At 37.3% G+C, this 16356-nt stretch overlaps 1 protein-coding gene across 14 annotated transcripts in view; it reads right to left on the bottom strand.

Moving 5' to 3' along the window:
- The window catches only part of EMSY (EMSY transcriptional repressor, BRCA2 interacting), a 102016-nt gene that overhangs the window by 23403 nt on the left and 62257 nt on the right, over positions 1-16356 (bottom strand). For 10 of the 14 annotated variants that reach the window (XM_086678362.1, XM_086678355.1, XM_086678354.1 and 7 more), the window contains 6 exons: positions 15789-15925; positions 13223-13396; positions 11212-11410; positions 4420-4584; positions 2320-2475; positions 1232-1273 (listed from right to left, as the gene is read on the bottom strand). In XM_086678362.1, coding sequence (XP_086534488.1) covers positions 1232-1273; positions 2320-2475; positions 4420-4584; positions 11212-11410; positions 13223-13396; positions 15789-15925 — 873 coding nt within the window. The remainder of the gene's footprint in view (positions 1-1231; positions 1274-2319; positions 2476-4419; positions 4585-11211; positions 11411-13222; positions 13397-15788; positions 15926-16356) is intronic. The other 4 variants (XM_025928449.2, XM_086678360.1, XM_086678359.1 and 1 more) reach the window with 3 other exon arrangements.

Raw genomic sequence — 16356 nt, 5'->3', positions numbered from 1 at the left:
CTGTAAAATTAGCTAAGGTTTTTGAGAATATAAAAATCCTCTCAATGACCCATGATTCCAGTGCTCATATATCTTGATCTGCAATTTCAAGTAGCTCCATATTCAAGTGGTTCCAGGTTTAGAAAAATCGTAGTGGAATGTCCAAGGGTAAGATGATCACTACAGAAATCAATGTCAAAGTGCTACTTAGGTATTATGAGTACAGAACTAAAACTACCCAGTGAAATATAAATAAGCTTTATTTATTTTTTAACTCATTCTATCTATATTCTCAAACACAGTTTTTCTACTGTTGCTTATACACACGCCTACATGTGATATAAGAGATTCCAGGCAGCATCACTGGTAAAAATGTAATGCAGTATCTTACTGCGTTTCACAGTATGCTTTATATGTACATTTTAAATTATATGAGTTAACCAAATCTTCCGTATGTGCTCAACCAAACGGAAAAAAAGGGCGTCAGTGTTGACATTAAAACAACCACTGCTGAAATCATTTATAATGTGACTGAGTAGGAGAAAAACAAATCACATAATATTAAAATTGAACAAGCAAATTCATAAAGTTTTTTACTGATGGAAGCATCATCAGAAATGAATGACACTTGAAAGAATAATAAATAAAGATAATTTCTCATGAAATTATCAGATTATATGGAACATTTCTGCTGTCCATACTCATCTTCATAATTATGACATTAGAATCTTACTAAGAAATGAAATGGATTTAACAGACGATCAACTAAAATCATTTAAAAATAATCCTCACTCAAGATACTACAAATCTCTTCACAGTAATTCCCCAGCATGCAGAAACGTCAGAGAAGACTAATACCCACTCCCGGATAATACAAGAGGTCAGGGCTAGGGAGCTGGGTTCGAAGTCAAAGAAAATGCTTAATGTGGCTGAGGATATGACGGGGAGAAGATCATGGAAGGAGGTCACAGAGTGAACATTCAGAAAACAGCTGAATTGACCTTAACTGGGCCATAAAAACAGGATAAAACAGTCATTTATTTCTGTAAACAACTTTTATTTTTTCCAATGTCCAACTGCTCACTTCTGAGAAAGGATCCCACTCTCCTGAAAAAGGAAAGTCTCCTTTTCACTGAGCGGAGCTTACCTTTCCTCTACCAGATCAGAGTAGAGCGCATCCATTTAACTGGTTCCCCCCAAAACAACAATATTTTACCTTCAGTTATGCTACAAATGGATGCACACCACTTACCTAGAAGGGGAAAAGCAACCTCTGTCCCCTCATCAGTGCGTTCTGAAAAGGATAAGTAAGGGAAGAAATCATAGGTCTTTTCTTCTATTTACCATCTGATAATCTAGTCTATCCCCAGAAGTTAATACTGATTTCCCCAACATACTGCCCTCTGCTTTATTTAGCTTTTTGCTAAATATCTCTGAAGAAAGATGCTAGATGGCTTTCCATAGTCTTTAACTGGATTTTCCCTTTTGGCAATTTTAACCCGTTAGTCTTAAAAATATCTCCAAAAATGATACCATACAGTCACTCTTCTGCTTTGGTATTTACATCCTTTAAGTATCTGTAACTTTATGTTCTCTTTTAATTACTGCTTAAGAAAACTCAAGACAGGCATTCTTTATATATTGCCTTGTAAGTCATTTGTCCTAACCCCTAATTATTCGCATTACTATTCTCTGAACTATTTCAAATCTCAAGGTAACGAAGTGTCCAAAACAGAAGGCAGTATTCCAGGTGTGGTCTCGCCAGAACACGAGAGAAAGAATCTATAATCCTTCCTGTTCCACTTTTCTATATGCCATCCAAAACTCTCATTAGTGTTTTGCTGCCAGACCACATTTGAAACAAATGCCTAATTTGCCTTCCACCAGAACTCCTAAGTATTTACAGGGACTTAAAGTTTCCCACATTTTTTTTCTTTACATCAAAAAAGGTATTGGATTTTATACCTCCTTTCTCCCTTGACCCATCTCCCCTCCCCTCTCCCCTCCACCAAAACTAAAAAATTTAGATGCATCAAAATATTTATTCTTCTGTAAAAGGTATTTTATCCTCTCTCTACAACTGTCACCCTATATTCACAGACGTTATTTATGGCCAACTTGCAATTTTTTATTAGCTGCCAGTTTGTAACAACTGATTGGTTTTCTTCCCTAGTCATTAAAGACAGGGTTAAGTCCCAAGGACAATGAAAATTTGCTTTCAGAGCAAACTGGAAAAAGATCTAGAAATATAAAAGCTATATTCTCCCCCAAACAACCATCCCATCAAATCCAGAAAGGTAGCTCTCCTACCTTAATACTACTTTTTAAGAGGACACCTACCAGTAGTGATGTATTCAGCAACTAGTTCTGACTCTACCACAGCAATGGATGGACTCTCAGGAGAATGTCTCTTTTCCTGGGTCATCTGAATAGGCACTGCCATCTGACTCAAGTCAATAGTGGGTTGTCTTGGTTTAGATTCCAATTTTTCCTTTACTGCATAGAAAAGGCAGGGGAAAAGTTAACTTTTGTTACAAACAAGTATCAAAACCAGAGCTGTCCATGGGAATAACGAGCCAGACCTCTGGGGTGCCACGACTGGCAGTGATAAGGAGACAGTGAATTGAAATGAAAAAAGCAGACTGCTCTATATGGTTGTATGGGCACAACTTATGCAACCATAACCAGCAGCCTAGCAAGAAGGACATATGCAATCAGACTAAAATTCCCCATTATGACTAGGCTAAAAAATCGGTTTCCCTTGTACACACTCCTTTTAGAACATTTCCTTTACCCTTCTCTTCAAGGTAGTTCCCGGTATTCTGGAGTTTACCAACCTGAAAACAAAGGGTGAATAGGCAGTATACAGCATGATTTGCTCTAGATCATACCTACCCAGAACAGACAATACAATGACTAGTTTAATTTGATCTATTAAAAATTTAAGATAGGGGCGCCTGGGTGGCGCAGTCGGTTAAGCGTCCGACTTCAGCCAGGTCACGATCTCGCGGTCCTTGAGTTCGAGCCCCGCGTCAGGCTCTGGGCTGATGGCTCAGAGCCTGAAGCCTGTTTCTGATTCTGTGTCTCCCTCTCTCTCTGCCCCTCCCCATTCATGCTCTGTCTCTCGCTGTCCCCAAAATAAATAAACGTTGAAAAAAAAATTAAAAAAAAAAAAATTTAAGATAATCCCCAAAGAAATGTTACCAAGTATTCAATGGCTCTTAAAGAACAAAAATCTTCAGTGTTAGGAAAAAATGACCTCTCTGTTCCTACAAAAATGTTTTATGGAGTGGTCTGGGATCAAGAATGGGTTCCGTGGATAAATTTACTTTCTATCTTGTCATTTTTTCTATAAAATCTACTTACTCGGTTTTCACCCTCTGTGAGACATTAATGGAAATGGCTGAGTATGTCAAAAACAAGAAACTAAGGAAATGCCTAAGGCCAAAAGTTAACACCAATCGAAAGATTAACCAAAGATACTAAGTGCTCATATTCTTTGGCTAGTGTAAGGTGGATGTTACAACAAATAGTTAGTTACCAGTAATTAAGTCCACTGAGTGATCATTCAGATTATTCCCACGAAGCATATAAAGTGACAAAATCAAGATAATCATTTAAACAAAGAAAGCAAAACCAAACCAAAATAATACCACAGTCACCCCACAAGTAGAGAGGACACTGAATTAGGAATCAAAAGACATGGAGTCTCACTCTGCCACTAACCAACTGGGTAACTTCTCTGGATCTCAGTTTACTTATGCATAAAATGAAAGGCTTGGATGAGATCGTGGCTAAGGTCCCTTAAATACTCTAACAATCTTTGACTTATTGTAATAGAAAAGTCAGTAATAACTAACATGGGTTTTGCCTAGTTTATTGAAGATATTTAGTAACTAGAAATACTAGTGGGATCTTGTTAAATGAGGGCAGCTTTGCATGGAAGCTCAAGTGGTTAAATAATACAATGAAAATATAAAGATAAGACCAATTAGAATGCTCGCAAGGGCCATTAATGGTGTTTTATGACCACAAAATTGCCCCACCAATATCAAGGAGGATGGCAGGGGCCCTTCAATCTGCCTCCTACTCTTCTCAAATGGAACTGACATCCATGCTACATCGATCCTTGTGCTTAGAAATGATAGAAACTACTCCCTTCTGGTCAAAGAGGCAACAGGATTGCCCATTTCAAGCAGGAGACAGAAAAGAAAGGGCTCTGCCATTTTTTTTTCCTCCCTAACTAGTCTATCCTTTAGTACTCCTGTGCACATCTTATTGAACTGACAAGTAAACAGACTGCAGCAATGATTATAGACCAGTCCAGAGGGGGGAAATGTGCTCAAATAATAACAAAGAAAATATAACAGTGGTAGTATTTTAGCACAACCCATCTCTAGAGAAAACATGCTTCATTCAATTGAGCATGTGAATTCATACCTGTTGTCTGTTGGAGTTCTAATAGAGCTTTGATTGTTGAAGTAGCTGATTGTGATTCACTGGATACATCCTGATAAATTATGGTGGGGCTAGTCTCCATTGCAATCTCATGTTCTGACCAATCCTGACGCCGGGAAGCAATTACATGAACTACAGGCTGGGAATCTGTTTTATATTAGTTAAAAAAAAAAAACCCTATAAACAAAGTTTCTCTTAAAAAAAACAATTTGTTTTTTTTTTTTTAATCTTTGTATTTATTGTAAACTTCATGCTTTATCTCCCCAAGAAGACTGTAAGCCCCCACAGGGCATATCTTTCATGTCTGTATTCACTTACTCATTCATTCATTCACTGATTCAACAAACTGGGCACCTATATGCAGGAGTCTATATTTGGCATTGAGGATATAAAGGAGCTTACAGAGTAATCAGAGGATGCTCAAGAAGCACACAATCTGGTTGGGGAGACAGACATGTAAAAAGACAAATTACAATTCAATGTGATAATTGCTATAATAAATAGGTGTGCATTTGTCTAAGTAGATGTATGTTTGTGTATAGTAAGAACAAAATGCTGTAGGAGTCTTTATTTTCCCCAATGCATCTGAAAATGTGTTTTGTATTACAACCTGAGCATCCAGTCAACATTACTTATTTTTGGATGGCTGAACTACTGAAAAGAAATCCTGTCCGCCAATAACAAGAATGGATAGATGATCTAGAAGCAGGATGATATAATAGCACACGTATAACATCAGAGTTCAAAGTCTTAGGTTACAGCCCCAGCTATATCAATTATTTGCAAGTTGAGTCCTTGGGTTTTAGTGTCATTATTCCTAAGTTGGCAATGATAAAATTACCTATCTACCTCACAGGACTTCTGAGGATATAATGAAATAATATATGTAAAAGAGCTTCATAAACTATGAAGGACAACAGAAATGTTATTGTTGTTGTGTCCTAAAAGTTCTCGATTCTGAGATGTTGTGTTAGTTTCAAAATAAATTAAGGCCCTAATTCAAGGCTTATTATATTTATGCTAAAGGTAGGCAAGTAAATACTAAATGTGCATCAAACGAAGCAACAAATTATTGAGTTTTCCATCTGCAGAATAATCAGGTTGGACTAGACTATTATTAAGCTCCTAAACTCCTTTGTCCAGGATACCATACAGGACAAAAATTATGGAGGATATAGAGGCACAATCCCCACCGCCAAGTTTAGATTACAATGGAGGAGACCTAAAACAAACATACATATAGCTTTGTATTCTTGGGAAAAATCAAATGACTAGGGCAAACAACACAAATATATAGAAAGAAAAAGACTGCTTTGAATTGGATTAGTCAGTGAAAGCATCACAGAAGAATGAAAAAAATTCATATAAACGAGAATAAATTCAACAGAAGTTCAACCTTCTTTGAACCTTATATTTTTGAAAACCACAAAGTTGTCCAAACAGATTGGGGAAGGCAAAATGACTCTTAAAAAGAAAAAAGCCTTTCCAAAGAAAATAAATCAATATACAATAGCACTGGAATTTTTAATTACCATTAACAAACTGTATTCTCTGCCCCTCAAACACTGAGTAGAATATATGCCACATCAGGGAGGTATACCCTCCCCCCAAATTCTAGAAGACTGAAGGACACTATCCTACAATGCCAAATGTCATGTGATGCACATAACAATTTTTCTTTACTCATTCTAAGTAGACAATAGAACTTACACCTAAAAGAACTAATTTTATTAGGGAATCATTCTTTTTATAAAACCTACGTTCTCAAATTTAAGAAATTCTCATGGCGGGGCACCTGGGTGGCGCAGTCGGTTAAGCGTCCGACTTCAGCCAGGTCACGATCTCGCGGTCCGTGAGTTCGAGCCCCGCGTCAGGCTCTGGGCTGATGGCTCAGAGCCTGGAGCCTGTTTCCGATTCTGTGTCTCCCTCTCTCTCTGCCCCTCCCCCGTTCATGCTCTGTCTCTCTGTCCCAAAAATAAATAAACGTTGAAAAAAAAAATTAAAAAAAAAGAAATTCTCATGGCAATGTAAGTATTCCTTGGCTAGGTGAGAGAACCTACAGGCACGGAATGACTGCAACCCAATACTGTAACATTCACTGAAAATCCAAAAGAAAGCAAGGATTGCATCTGTAGAGAGATAAGGTAGAAATAGACTGAGAAAGGAAAACAAATTTCCACATGGGAGCACCTGTCAGAGACATCAGCGCACATAACATTATCCTGTGGGGAGGGACTGGGGAGATGGTTCACTCTTTCTGCCCACACCCAGAGAATAGCCAACCATCACACAGTATAACTGCGGCAACTTCAACAGCTGAGACAAAGAATGAGTGTGTGAACCTAGATGTGAAAACCATTCCTTGAGTGATTTTCCTCTCTACTCTTGGCTTCTTCTTAGACTAGATAAATCTACTGCCTATTGAGTCTGATGCTGAGGTCAGGGTGCAAAAACCGAGACACCAAGAGCCTGATCTCACAGTACCATTTGATTATGAGGATGGTGGCCCGCTAACCCTCACATGTCTTTCCCCATGGGTCATTTAACAAATATTTCCTGGACATCTACTACCTGTTAGGTACCAGAAATACACACTGTACTGTTATATGCAGAGGCAGATCAGGCATCTCTGTGGAAGAAAGCCTCCTGTGACTTTACCATAAAAGGCCTATAACACACTTTCATAGACTAGTAAGACCTCTCAGCTAGCAGGGATCTAACAGTTCACTTAATGCTATCACCAATCCTATACTAAAATCTTCACATATCCCCCACCAATCAAGAAATTACCACACCAGGGGCACCTGGGTGGCTCAGTCTGTTGAGCGTCCAACTTCAGCTCAGGTCATGATCTCGCACTCTGTGAGTTCGAGCCCCGCATTGGGCTCTGTGCTGACAGCTCAGAGCCTGGAGCCTGCTTCAGATTCTGTGTCTCCCTCTCTTTCTGCCCCTTCCCTGCTCATGCTCTGTCTCTCTCTCTCTGTCTCAAAAATAAATAAAAACATTAAAAAAAAAGAAACCCACACCAGAGAACTCACTACTTTCTAATATAGTTTCCTTCCATTTCTGCAGTTATGACAATGAGAAAATTTTCTTATGTGAAATGGAAAACAGGTCTTCCTGTCTACCCAGTGGTTCTAGTTTCCATCCACGTATCCACAAAGATCAATTCTTTTCCCTCTTCCACGTCACAGTTCTCAGGAAAACTGACAACCCCCATGTCCCCAACCCAATCCTCATCTTCTCTTCTCCATGAGAAATGTCCTGTTTCCACTGACCATTCCTCATATAAAATGATTCCCAGATGCCTTACGCATCTAAATCATCCCTTCTAAACTAAACCTAAGATGTCTATGTCCCTTCTATGATATAATATATACCTTCCCTCTGAAGTACTGTCCTAAAACCCAAGGCCTTCACAGTACGTAACTGCCTAGACAGCATCACTCAAAATGTTTCAGAGAACATTAGTTCCTCAAGATGTTCTGCAAAAGGTTCTATGGTCAAAAAAGTTGGGGAGTGTTTTACATTATATACACCACTCTTCATTTTTCACAATATATATTAGCACACGGCTCTGAAAAGTTCTGTAGTAAGTATGTTTTGCCTAACCTGGATTTATTCCCCCCCCTCACCGTAATCTACTGAGATCATAAAGCTTCTGGAAAAATCACCCTAGAAACAAATTTGTGACCTCCTTAAAGTGATGTCTTATGTATTTTTTAAAGTGATGTCTTTTACATAGGATACAGGATGCATTTCTGTATTTACCTCATACCTTAAATCCATCTTAAATCCCTACTCTTGGTTTTCTCTCCTTGTTCTCTTTCATTTTACTTCATATAATCTTGTATTCTACCCAATCCACCTTAAAACCTTCTGGAAATAAACAAAATATAAATAATCTTTAAATTTTTCTTTCTTTTTTTAAAATCTGGGGGGCACGATCTTGGGGTCATGAGTTCAAGCCCCACGTCAGGTGTAGAGATTACTTTAAAACAAAATCTTGGGGCACCTTGGGGCGCCTGGGTGGCTCAGTCGGTTGAGCCTCCGACTTCAGCTCAGGTCATGATCTCACGGTTCGTGAGTTCAAGCCCCACAGGAGGCTCCCTAGTGTCAGTGCAGAGCCCATTTTGCATCCTCTGTCCTCTTTCTGACCCTCCCCTGCTTGCGTGATCTCTCTCTCAAAAATAAACATTAAAAAAAAAATCTTAAAAAAAAAAAACATCACAGGAGTTCTTTTTAACTCTTCTTACAACATTTTTGTAAGTCTGCAATTACATTAAAAGAAAAAGTTACCAAAGCAGGGGAGGGGCAAAAACTACAAAAGCAATAGAAAGGAAAAATGAACTGCTATGTAGTGCTTACATTTCCATTAGGTTTCATCCTCGTATAGTTTGAAAACCAGCATGATCTTAGACTGACCAAAATCTTTATCCCTTTCTTTCACTTTAAATCATAGCATATAGGGGCGCCTGGGTGGCGCAGTCGGTTAAGCGCCCGACTTCAGCCAGGTCACGATCTCGCGGTCTGTGAGTTCGAGCCCCGCGTCAGGCTCTGGGCTGATGGCTCGGAGCCTGGAGCCTGTTTCCGATTCTGTGTCTCCCTCTCTCTGCCCCTCCCCCGTTCATGCTCTGTCTCTCTCTGTCCCAAAAATAAATAAATAAACGTTAAAAAAAAAAAAAAAAAAAAAAATCATAGCATATATATTCCCAGCTCCTGGTCTTTGTGAGAATGCACTAAAGACAGTAGCAGGGGGGTGGGGAGGGGGAGGAATGTAGATTATAATAACTGGCTTTATAGTCAACTATATTAGATATACCTATTCTGAACTGAAATTTTTCCATATTACAGAATATTTTTAAAAGAAAAAATATGTGATGATACACAACAAATAAAAATACATGAAACCATGTATAATAACAGACTGAACAGCAGAAAACCTTAGACGGAATTACTTCCAAAAATAGCCAAACTTTTGTCCCATTCTTAGAATGAAAACTGAAGACTGCCTAATGAAATGGCATGTTTGGGAAGTAATGATTGGCTCATAGCTCCCTCAGATAAAGACTAGCAAACTCAAAGGAGAACCCTAGATTACGGATATAAAAACATCTACTGTTCATGTTCCCCTCTTAGCACCAACTCATGAGCTAAATATTTTACCTGCTCTCTATAAAAATATTTCTCAAGGGAAAAAATGGCTAGTATTATTCAAGGAACCAGAGGCTTAAAAATAAAAGAGGGAAATGCAGCTGATATGTTGAAATAAGAATGGAATCTGTAAATATCAAATCATTAAGAAATATAGAATGAAATAGATAATATGCATCACTCCTTGGGGACTAGTACAGAGACTAATTTATAATCAGTATAGAATGATAAACTAAATCTCAGTAAATTGATTCAGAAAATATTACTATCATTGATAATATGCTGAAGAAAACTATCTACTTTGTAAAATGAGTACCATATAGTTTGTTAAAATCAACGCTTTTATTTATTTTTAATTGATGAGTTTTCAAAGACCATTTCAAATGCTATCTCTTTTGTGAAGCTTTCTTATCCTTTTCTCACTGGAATGTGAATTTTCAGCCTTCGGCATTTTTGTTTGTTACTAATAAACTTATTAAACTACTACTGAAGTTATACACGTGTATTTTTTAATCCCCTACTCTAGATTTTAACAAGAACTATATTTTACTCAATGTTTACAGGGCCTAGCACAATGCTTAGTATGTAGTATAAACTAATAAGTAACTGTCAAATTGAATTAATGGATTAATGGAATAATCAGCAATATGAACCATGTGAGCAATCTGAATTTCCCACTAATCTGGGAAGACTCCTTTAAAGAATTAAAATAATAAAAGTGCATAATATGAAGAATCTGCAGTAGAAAAATGAAGATACCTAGAAAGCACTCCTGAGAGAATAATGGGGAGGTGAGGAGAGGGAATGGAGTGAGAGAGTGATGACCAGGGGAAGATAAACAGCTTTGCCCTTTAGATGCATCCGAGCATACAAGCAAGCATAGGCATAAATACACCCACCACCTGACAATAAGGGCAGTTAAGGTAACTGATAGACATGAGTATGAGATTTGCAGGTCTCAAAGCTTATGATTAAAAATTTATTTCAAGAGACTTCCTAGATGAACAACATAATTAAGATAGCACTGAGGATAAAGAGCTTCCCTACTCTGGAGTCTGGTTTCATAGCTCCTTTCTTATAATTAGGACAACCATACAGTATCATCTAAATTAGGAAACCTGTGAGAGCGGAAAGGCATGCTATTAATAATTAGGCTAGAACAGATATAAACTAGGACTTGTGCTATGCAAACTGCAATGTATGGTCACTCTATTTATAGCCCACTCATGGCCCACCTCTGGCCACTCTGATTCTTTCTCAAGGTTCAATAATAACCATTCAAAAGATACATTTACTTTCCTGCATACTTCTTTTTACCCAGAAGGAAACAAAAAGAATCACAGCACTAGCCAGTTTGATAATACCTACCTGTCAACATCATCATCTAAAGTTTACCAATTATTTGATGAACATCATGCCATGCCATCATGAACATAACAGTAAGCCTTACCAAAAACAAAACTTGAGCTCACTGATTACGTATCAAACAAAAGAAAGTAAATCAAAAGACTCCACAAGTCAAAGCACACGTCTGTTTGAAATCCCTATACACAACTATTTCGGAACTAGGGTACTATGTCGGTAATAATTACGATAAGTCAGGAGTAAAATGGATCTTACCTTGGGAACTTTGGGAGGACTCTGTAGAAGAGGAACTACTATCTGTATAACTCTGTGGGTCTTCTTTTCCCTCTTGAATAGATGAATTACCAGCTTCTGCTACCCTAGATGCTTGCTGTAATGTTTCTGTGACCAGCTGCCTTGTTTGTTCACTAACAACTGTGGCTTGAAATGTCACTGGTTTGGGTTTAATAAGAACCTAGAAGAAAAGCAGAAATATACCCAGTTTAAATTTTAGAGCACTATTTAAAATGCTAAACTTCTAGTCATGAACTATTATTTTCCTGACATGGGAAACAGCATTCTGTACATTAATTATGCTTTGGGCACAGCACTGTTTATCAGAGACTAATTCCATCTATGAACAAATTACAGTCAAGCCACATACAACATTTTAAATGGTACATGCCAGAATGCAACAGCCATAATTCTGACAAGAGGCTCTGTCCCTGTTTTTTCTTGTCTATAATGACTTCAGAAGTCATTTACAGTCTGTTGGCTATACACTAGAATGACAGCCAGCCACCCACCATGGATTTCAGAATGCCTAGATTCCCAATGGCACAATAACAGTCCAGAATTTCTTCCTTCTGAACATTTATTTTACTTTTTTGAGAGAAAGAGTGAGAGGCAGACAGACAACGCATGAGCAGGGCAGGGGCAGAGAGAGAGGGGGACAGAGGATCCGAAGCCCAATCATTTGGGCTCTGTACTGACAGCAGAGAGCCCGATGTGGGGCTCGAACCCATGAACCATAAAATCGTGACCTGAGCAGAAGTCAGGAACTTAACCAAGTGAGCCACCCAGGCACCCCCTGAATATTTATTAACATAATAAAAACAAAACCCTAGTTTGTTTAAACCACCATTCTTCAGGTTTCTTTTCATTAGCAACCAAATGAAATTCCTAATTGAGACACCTGTGCAAAGTAAATATGGTTGGGACATAAGTCATCTTTGAAGAAATCCCAGGAGAAAAACTGACTTACACAACTATCATTAGAAGCAATACGGTACAACAGATCAACTCCTGGCAAAGGTCAAAACCATAGACACTAAAACAAATAAAATGGGAGAAAAATTTCAAACTGAACTATTCTACTTCAAAATTTGAACTCTAGGAGTTGACTTCAATTGGGTGCCTGGAATGAAAATGTTAACTCACCACAATTATTTTTATTCTCCATATGTAAGATTCTAAACCCTTCCGGACTCTTATTAAGTCACTCATTCAAGAATTCAAGAATGAAAACATGGATTATACTATGACTTAGATGATGGAGCAAATGAAAATTGTTACAGTTGAAACTTAAAGGCAATTTGGACTTATTTCTAATCACAAAACTTATTTGTTTAGATATGCAAACTATTTGACTATGATTCTGAGGGAATGCATTCTAAAAGCATATTAATACCTTTTACAAAAATTCTAGGATACCATTTCTCAACCAAAGCTGACATTACTTCCTTTGATATTCTCACAAAATAAATAGTACCCTGGCAATGTAAGATTAAATCCTGAGCCTCAATTTTCTAGGCAAATTTCCAGAAAAATTCCCTTATCTTCTATTGCTTGACAATTGAGCAGTTCTCTAGCTTCTTCATTATTTAGGTTTCAAGTAAAATAAATTTTATAATAAAGTGCTTTCAAAGGCCATATTAGCTTATAAAAAATACTTTTCTTTGAGAGATTCCAAACAACTACCACTCTCTCTCAAACACCTACTTCTCAAATAACAATACCTTCAGCAAATTTTATTCTAAGGGAGTTTTTTTTCTCCAATCTTTGCTTATGACATGGCACAAATATTTAGATACCCACCACCCCCCAAAAAGTACTGAAGAGAAAAACACACATTTTGAAAACAGACAATTACACACATTTGGTCATAACTTTTAACAATCTTATTTTTTTAAAGATTACTGATCTTTTCATTCAAATTTCTAACACGGAATTTTATAAGTTTGAAATATACCAGAGCCAAGAAAATTCATCATATCTTACAGCATACCTGTGTTTTCCCTTGCTGCCCATAAACAATTTTTGTTGGGATGATTTTAGCTGCTGGTTGAACTGTGGAACCTATTCCTTTTGGCTGAGTTACAATCATTTTGGTGATGGGTCTTGTAGCAGTGATAATAGCTGGCTTTGCTCCTGTTGGTACCGTCTGAATAGTCTTTTCTCCCTAAATTAAAGTCAGTGAATATATGAGATTTCTATGTATTTCAATGATAAAAACTGTCCTTTTACTGAAAAATCGCAGAGAGGTTTTACCAGGATGTTAGGAACAGGAATGTAAATTAAACAGCAAAGTACAATGTTTCCAGGTGATCACAAATCCTAGACTTAGTTGAGATGGTCCTAGAAGTCCTCTGCCCAATTTTCTGTCCAAAGAAGGCATTAATTGTTTCCTGATGAGTGAATTTTAAAAATTATCTCACACGGGAATACTTACTACACCATTCCATTCATAGAATACATACATTAGAGTAGTTAGGAAATTATAAAAGAATAATTATAGAGATTATAGGTCTCCCTCACCCCAACATTATCTTCATTTTCTAATTTACCCGAAATAAACACTCATGTAACAAAAAATTACTGTGCATTATACCAGTAGCTAAATGTACACATATAAATAAACTAAGCTCCCCAAATACAAAATTATAAGGCTAAATAGCAGAATGTCTATGTGTAAAAGCATGGGCAAGAGAGGAAATTAGCACATATTAACAATCTTTCTGAGGTTATATGGGAAAATTAGAAAAAACAACAGTGCATTTCCCACATTTTACTACTAGCATGTTACTAATATCACTTTAGTCTATTAACTAGGTAGCTTAAGCCCATTAACTTTTCACCATTTTTTGTACTTTTGTCTGCTTTATTCTTAAGTACCATCTTCTGGTCATTTATAGAATCAATACTTGAGCTTTCTTAAATTCAAAGACAGTGATTTTACTAAATTATTAAAATTTTACAAGTTAAAATCCATAAAACTGAAAGGAAAAATGTTCACCTTTTTAGTTTGTAACTTTCAGTCATCATCATCTAAATGTGTGGCCATCCAACTTAGTAGCCATAAAAACAAAGCACCCAGGTGAGCTGGCCAAAGGTAATCACTCAATTTAGAACTAAATATGATTATAAAAATCACAAGTTTAACTATCTGCTATAATAACCTAAGGAAAATATAAAGTGCCTGTCAATCATATTATTACTTATTTTAATACGCACACATCCTTCACAGCAGCTTCTTTGGGAGGAGCTCTAATTCATTTGCCAACAGCCACTAGTTTTCAAGTGGCTGTGCCTATCTATTAAACAGCTTCACGGGCTTGGTCCAACTATAATGACCCATTCAAAGCCTATCAAAACCAACTAGCAGGCTATTTTTAAAAAAATCTCTTCTGATGTATGTGTGTGGACATGCCCAGGTGAGCAAGCTGCTGAGTAGAGGAGAATATACATATGTGTAGTCTTATGCTCTGATCTGCTTGTTTTACTATCATTTCCTGTGTCAAACTGTTGCTCTTAGATATTATGTGGCAGCTAGGATTCATACACAACTCTTCAATGTTTGTGACCACAGGACTTAGAGTACATGGCATCCCATCTTATATATCAAATTCTATGAAGTTGCCAAACAAACTATAAAAGGGTTCTGAAAATCTGAATTCTAATCCAGGCTTTACTATTGGCTTACCATGTGAACTCACACTAGGAACAATCTGTTTTCCAACATGATGGAACTATCTAATGCCAACAGTTTAAAGACTGTGATGCCTAGGAAACTACCAGAGATCTGCAATGAAGTACAACAGTCTTTTTTTCTAGCAAAGTAGGGACATTACCAAGCCTAAATAGTTAAGCACCACAAGTAATAACAAGAAGAGAAAAACTATTTATTGGTGACATCCTATGTGCCAGGCACTGTCCGAAGCACTTTCAAAACAGCTCCCAGTTACTGAACAAACTCACTGGTAAAGATCATAATCACCAATTTACCAATGAGGAAATTAAGGATGAGAGAAGTTGAATAAATCTGCCAAAAGTCAAACTACAATACAAGAGACAAAGCCCAGGTTTGTCTAACTCCAAACCTCTGCACAATTGCCTTCAGAACTATAAATTAATCTGTTATTTGCTATTTTTTTTAACTAGCTCAAAGAGGTAAAATGAAAGTAAAACCCTCTCAATTAATTTTCTTAATCCTAAATATCTCACTTGGCCCAGCCGAGGCCCATACTAGGCTTATGTCTACTGGCCAGAGGCAGCAGTAAAATTGTCCTCTAACAGAGGTCTCCCTGTAGTTAAGGCAGTGGAATCTTCCATTTGGACCAAGCTAAGCATCTAAATCATGGTCATAAGCAACCCAGTTATGAGCAACGTGTTTTAGGAATTACTGTGAAAAATGGCATCAGTTAGTGGTGCTTTAACAGTTATTACATCACAGTAGTGGTAAATCAAGCATACAGGCCATTGTGGGGTTCTGAAGTCCTTAGGCAAATATTTGTATAGCTGGTTTTTAAAATCCTCAGTGGACTGCTGAGTCTGCAGTACAAGCTCTTACTTACTCCAGCATTTAGCAATGTTGTGACAACGTTTTTGCCCGGGAGGCCTTGAATGGTCGTTCCTTTTCCTGTAGTCTTTTGCACAACAATCACATTGGGCTTGGAAGTCATTGGGATTGTAGTGATTTTGGTAGTCGTTCCTTAGAGAAGGGGGGAGAAAAGGAGGCCTGAGTTAAGGACTAGTGATATTTGGTTATTTCTGTTTATGTTGTACACAATTAACACACGTAGTCCGTGTCATCCCGAGATGACATGAAGGCTGTCATGAGGATGAAAATGAAGGCTCGGAACAATAAGCACAAGTTGTCCTAAAATGAGAGAGTGTTAAGAATTGACTTTTACAGTGGTCATCTTTTTGGAATTTGAAAACCTACACACCAAAATCAGAATCTAAAAATATCACTATCATTTTCCCCATCAATATTCCTCCCTTAACTAGTTAACTGAAATCTAAATCTGTATTCTTTGACAAATACTTCCCCAAACCCAGTATTATATCTATTTTTGACTGGTGTGATGGGAAAACTCTTCTAAAAGAATATCAAGAGAGAGGTAAATACTTATCAAAATA

The sequence above is a fragment of the Puma concolor genome, chromosome D1 (genome assembly GCF_028749965.1).
Source record: "Puma concolor isolate L17-30 chromosome D1, mPumCon1.1.hap2, whole genome shotgun sequence".
Lineage (NCBI taxonomy): Eukaryota > Metazoa > Chordata > Mammalia > Carnivora > Felidae > Puma > Puma concolor.
The sequence above is the reverse complement of the archived record's forward strand: the minus strand, read 5'-3'. Positions and strand labels throughout refer to the sequence as shown.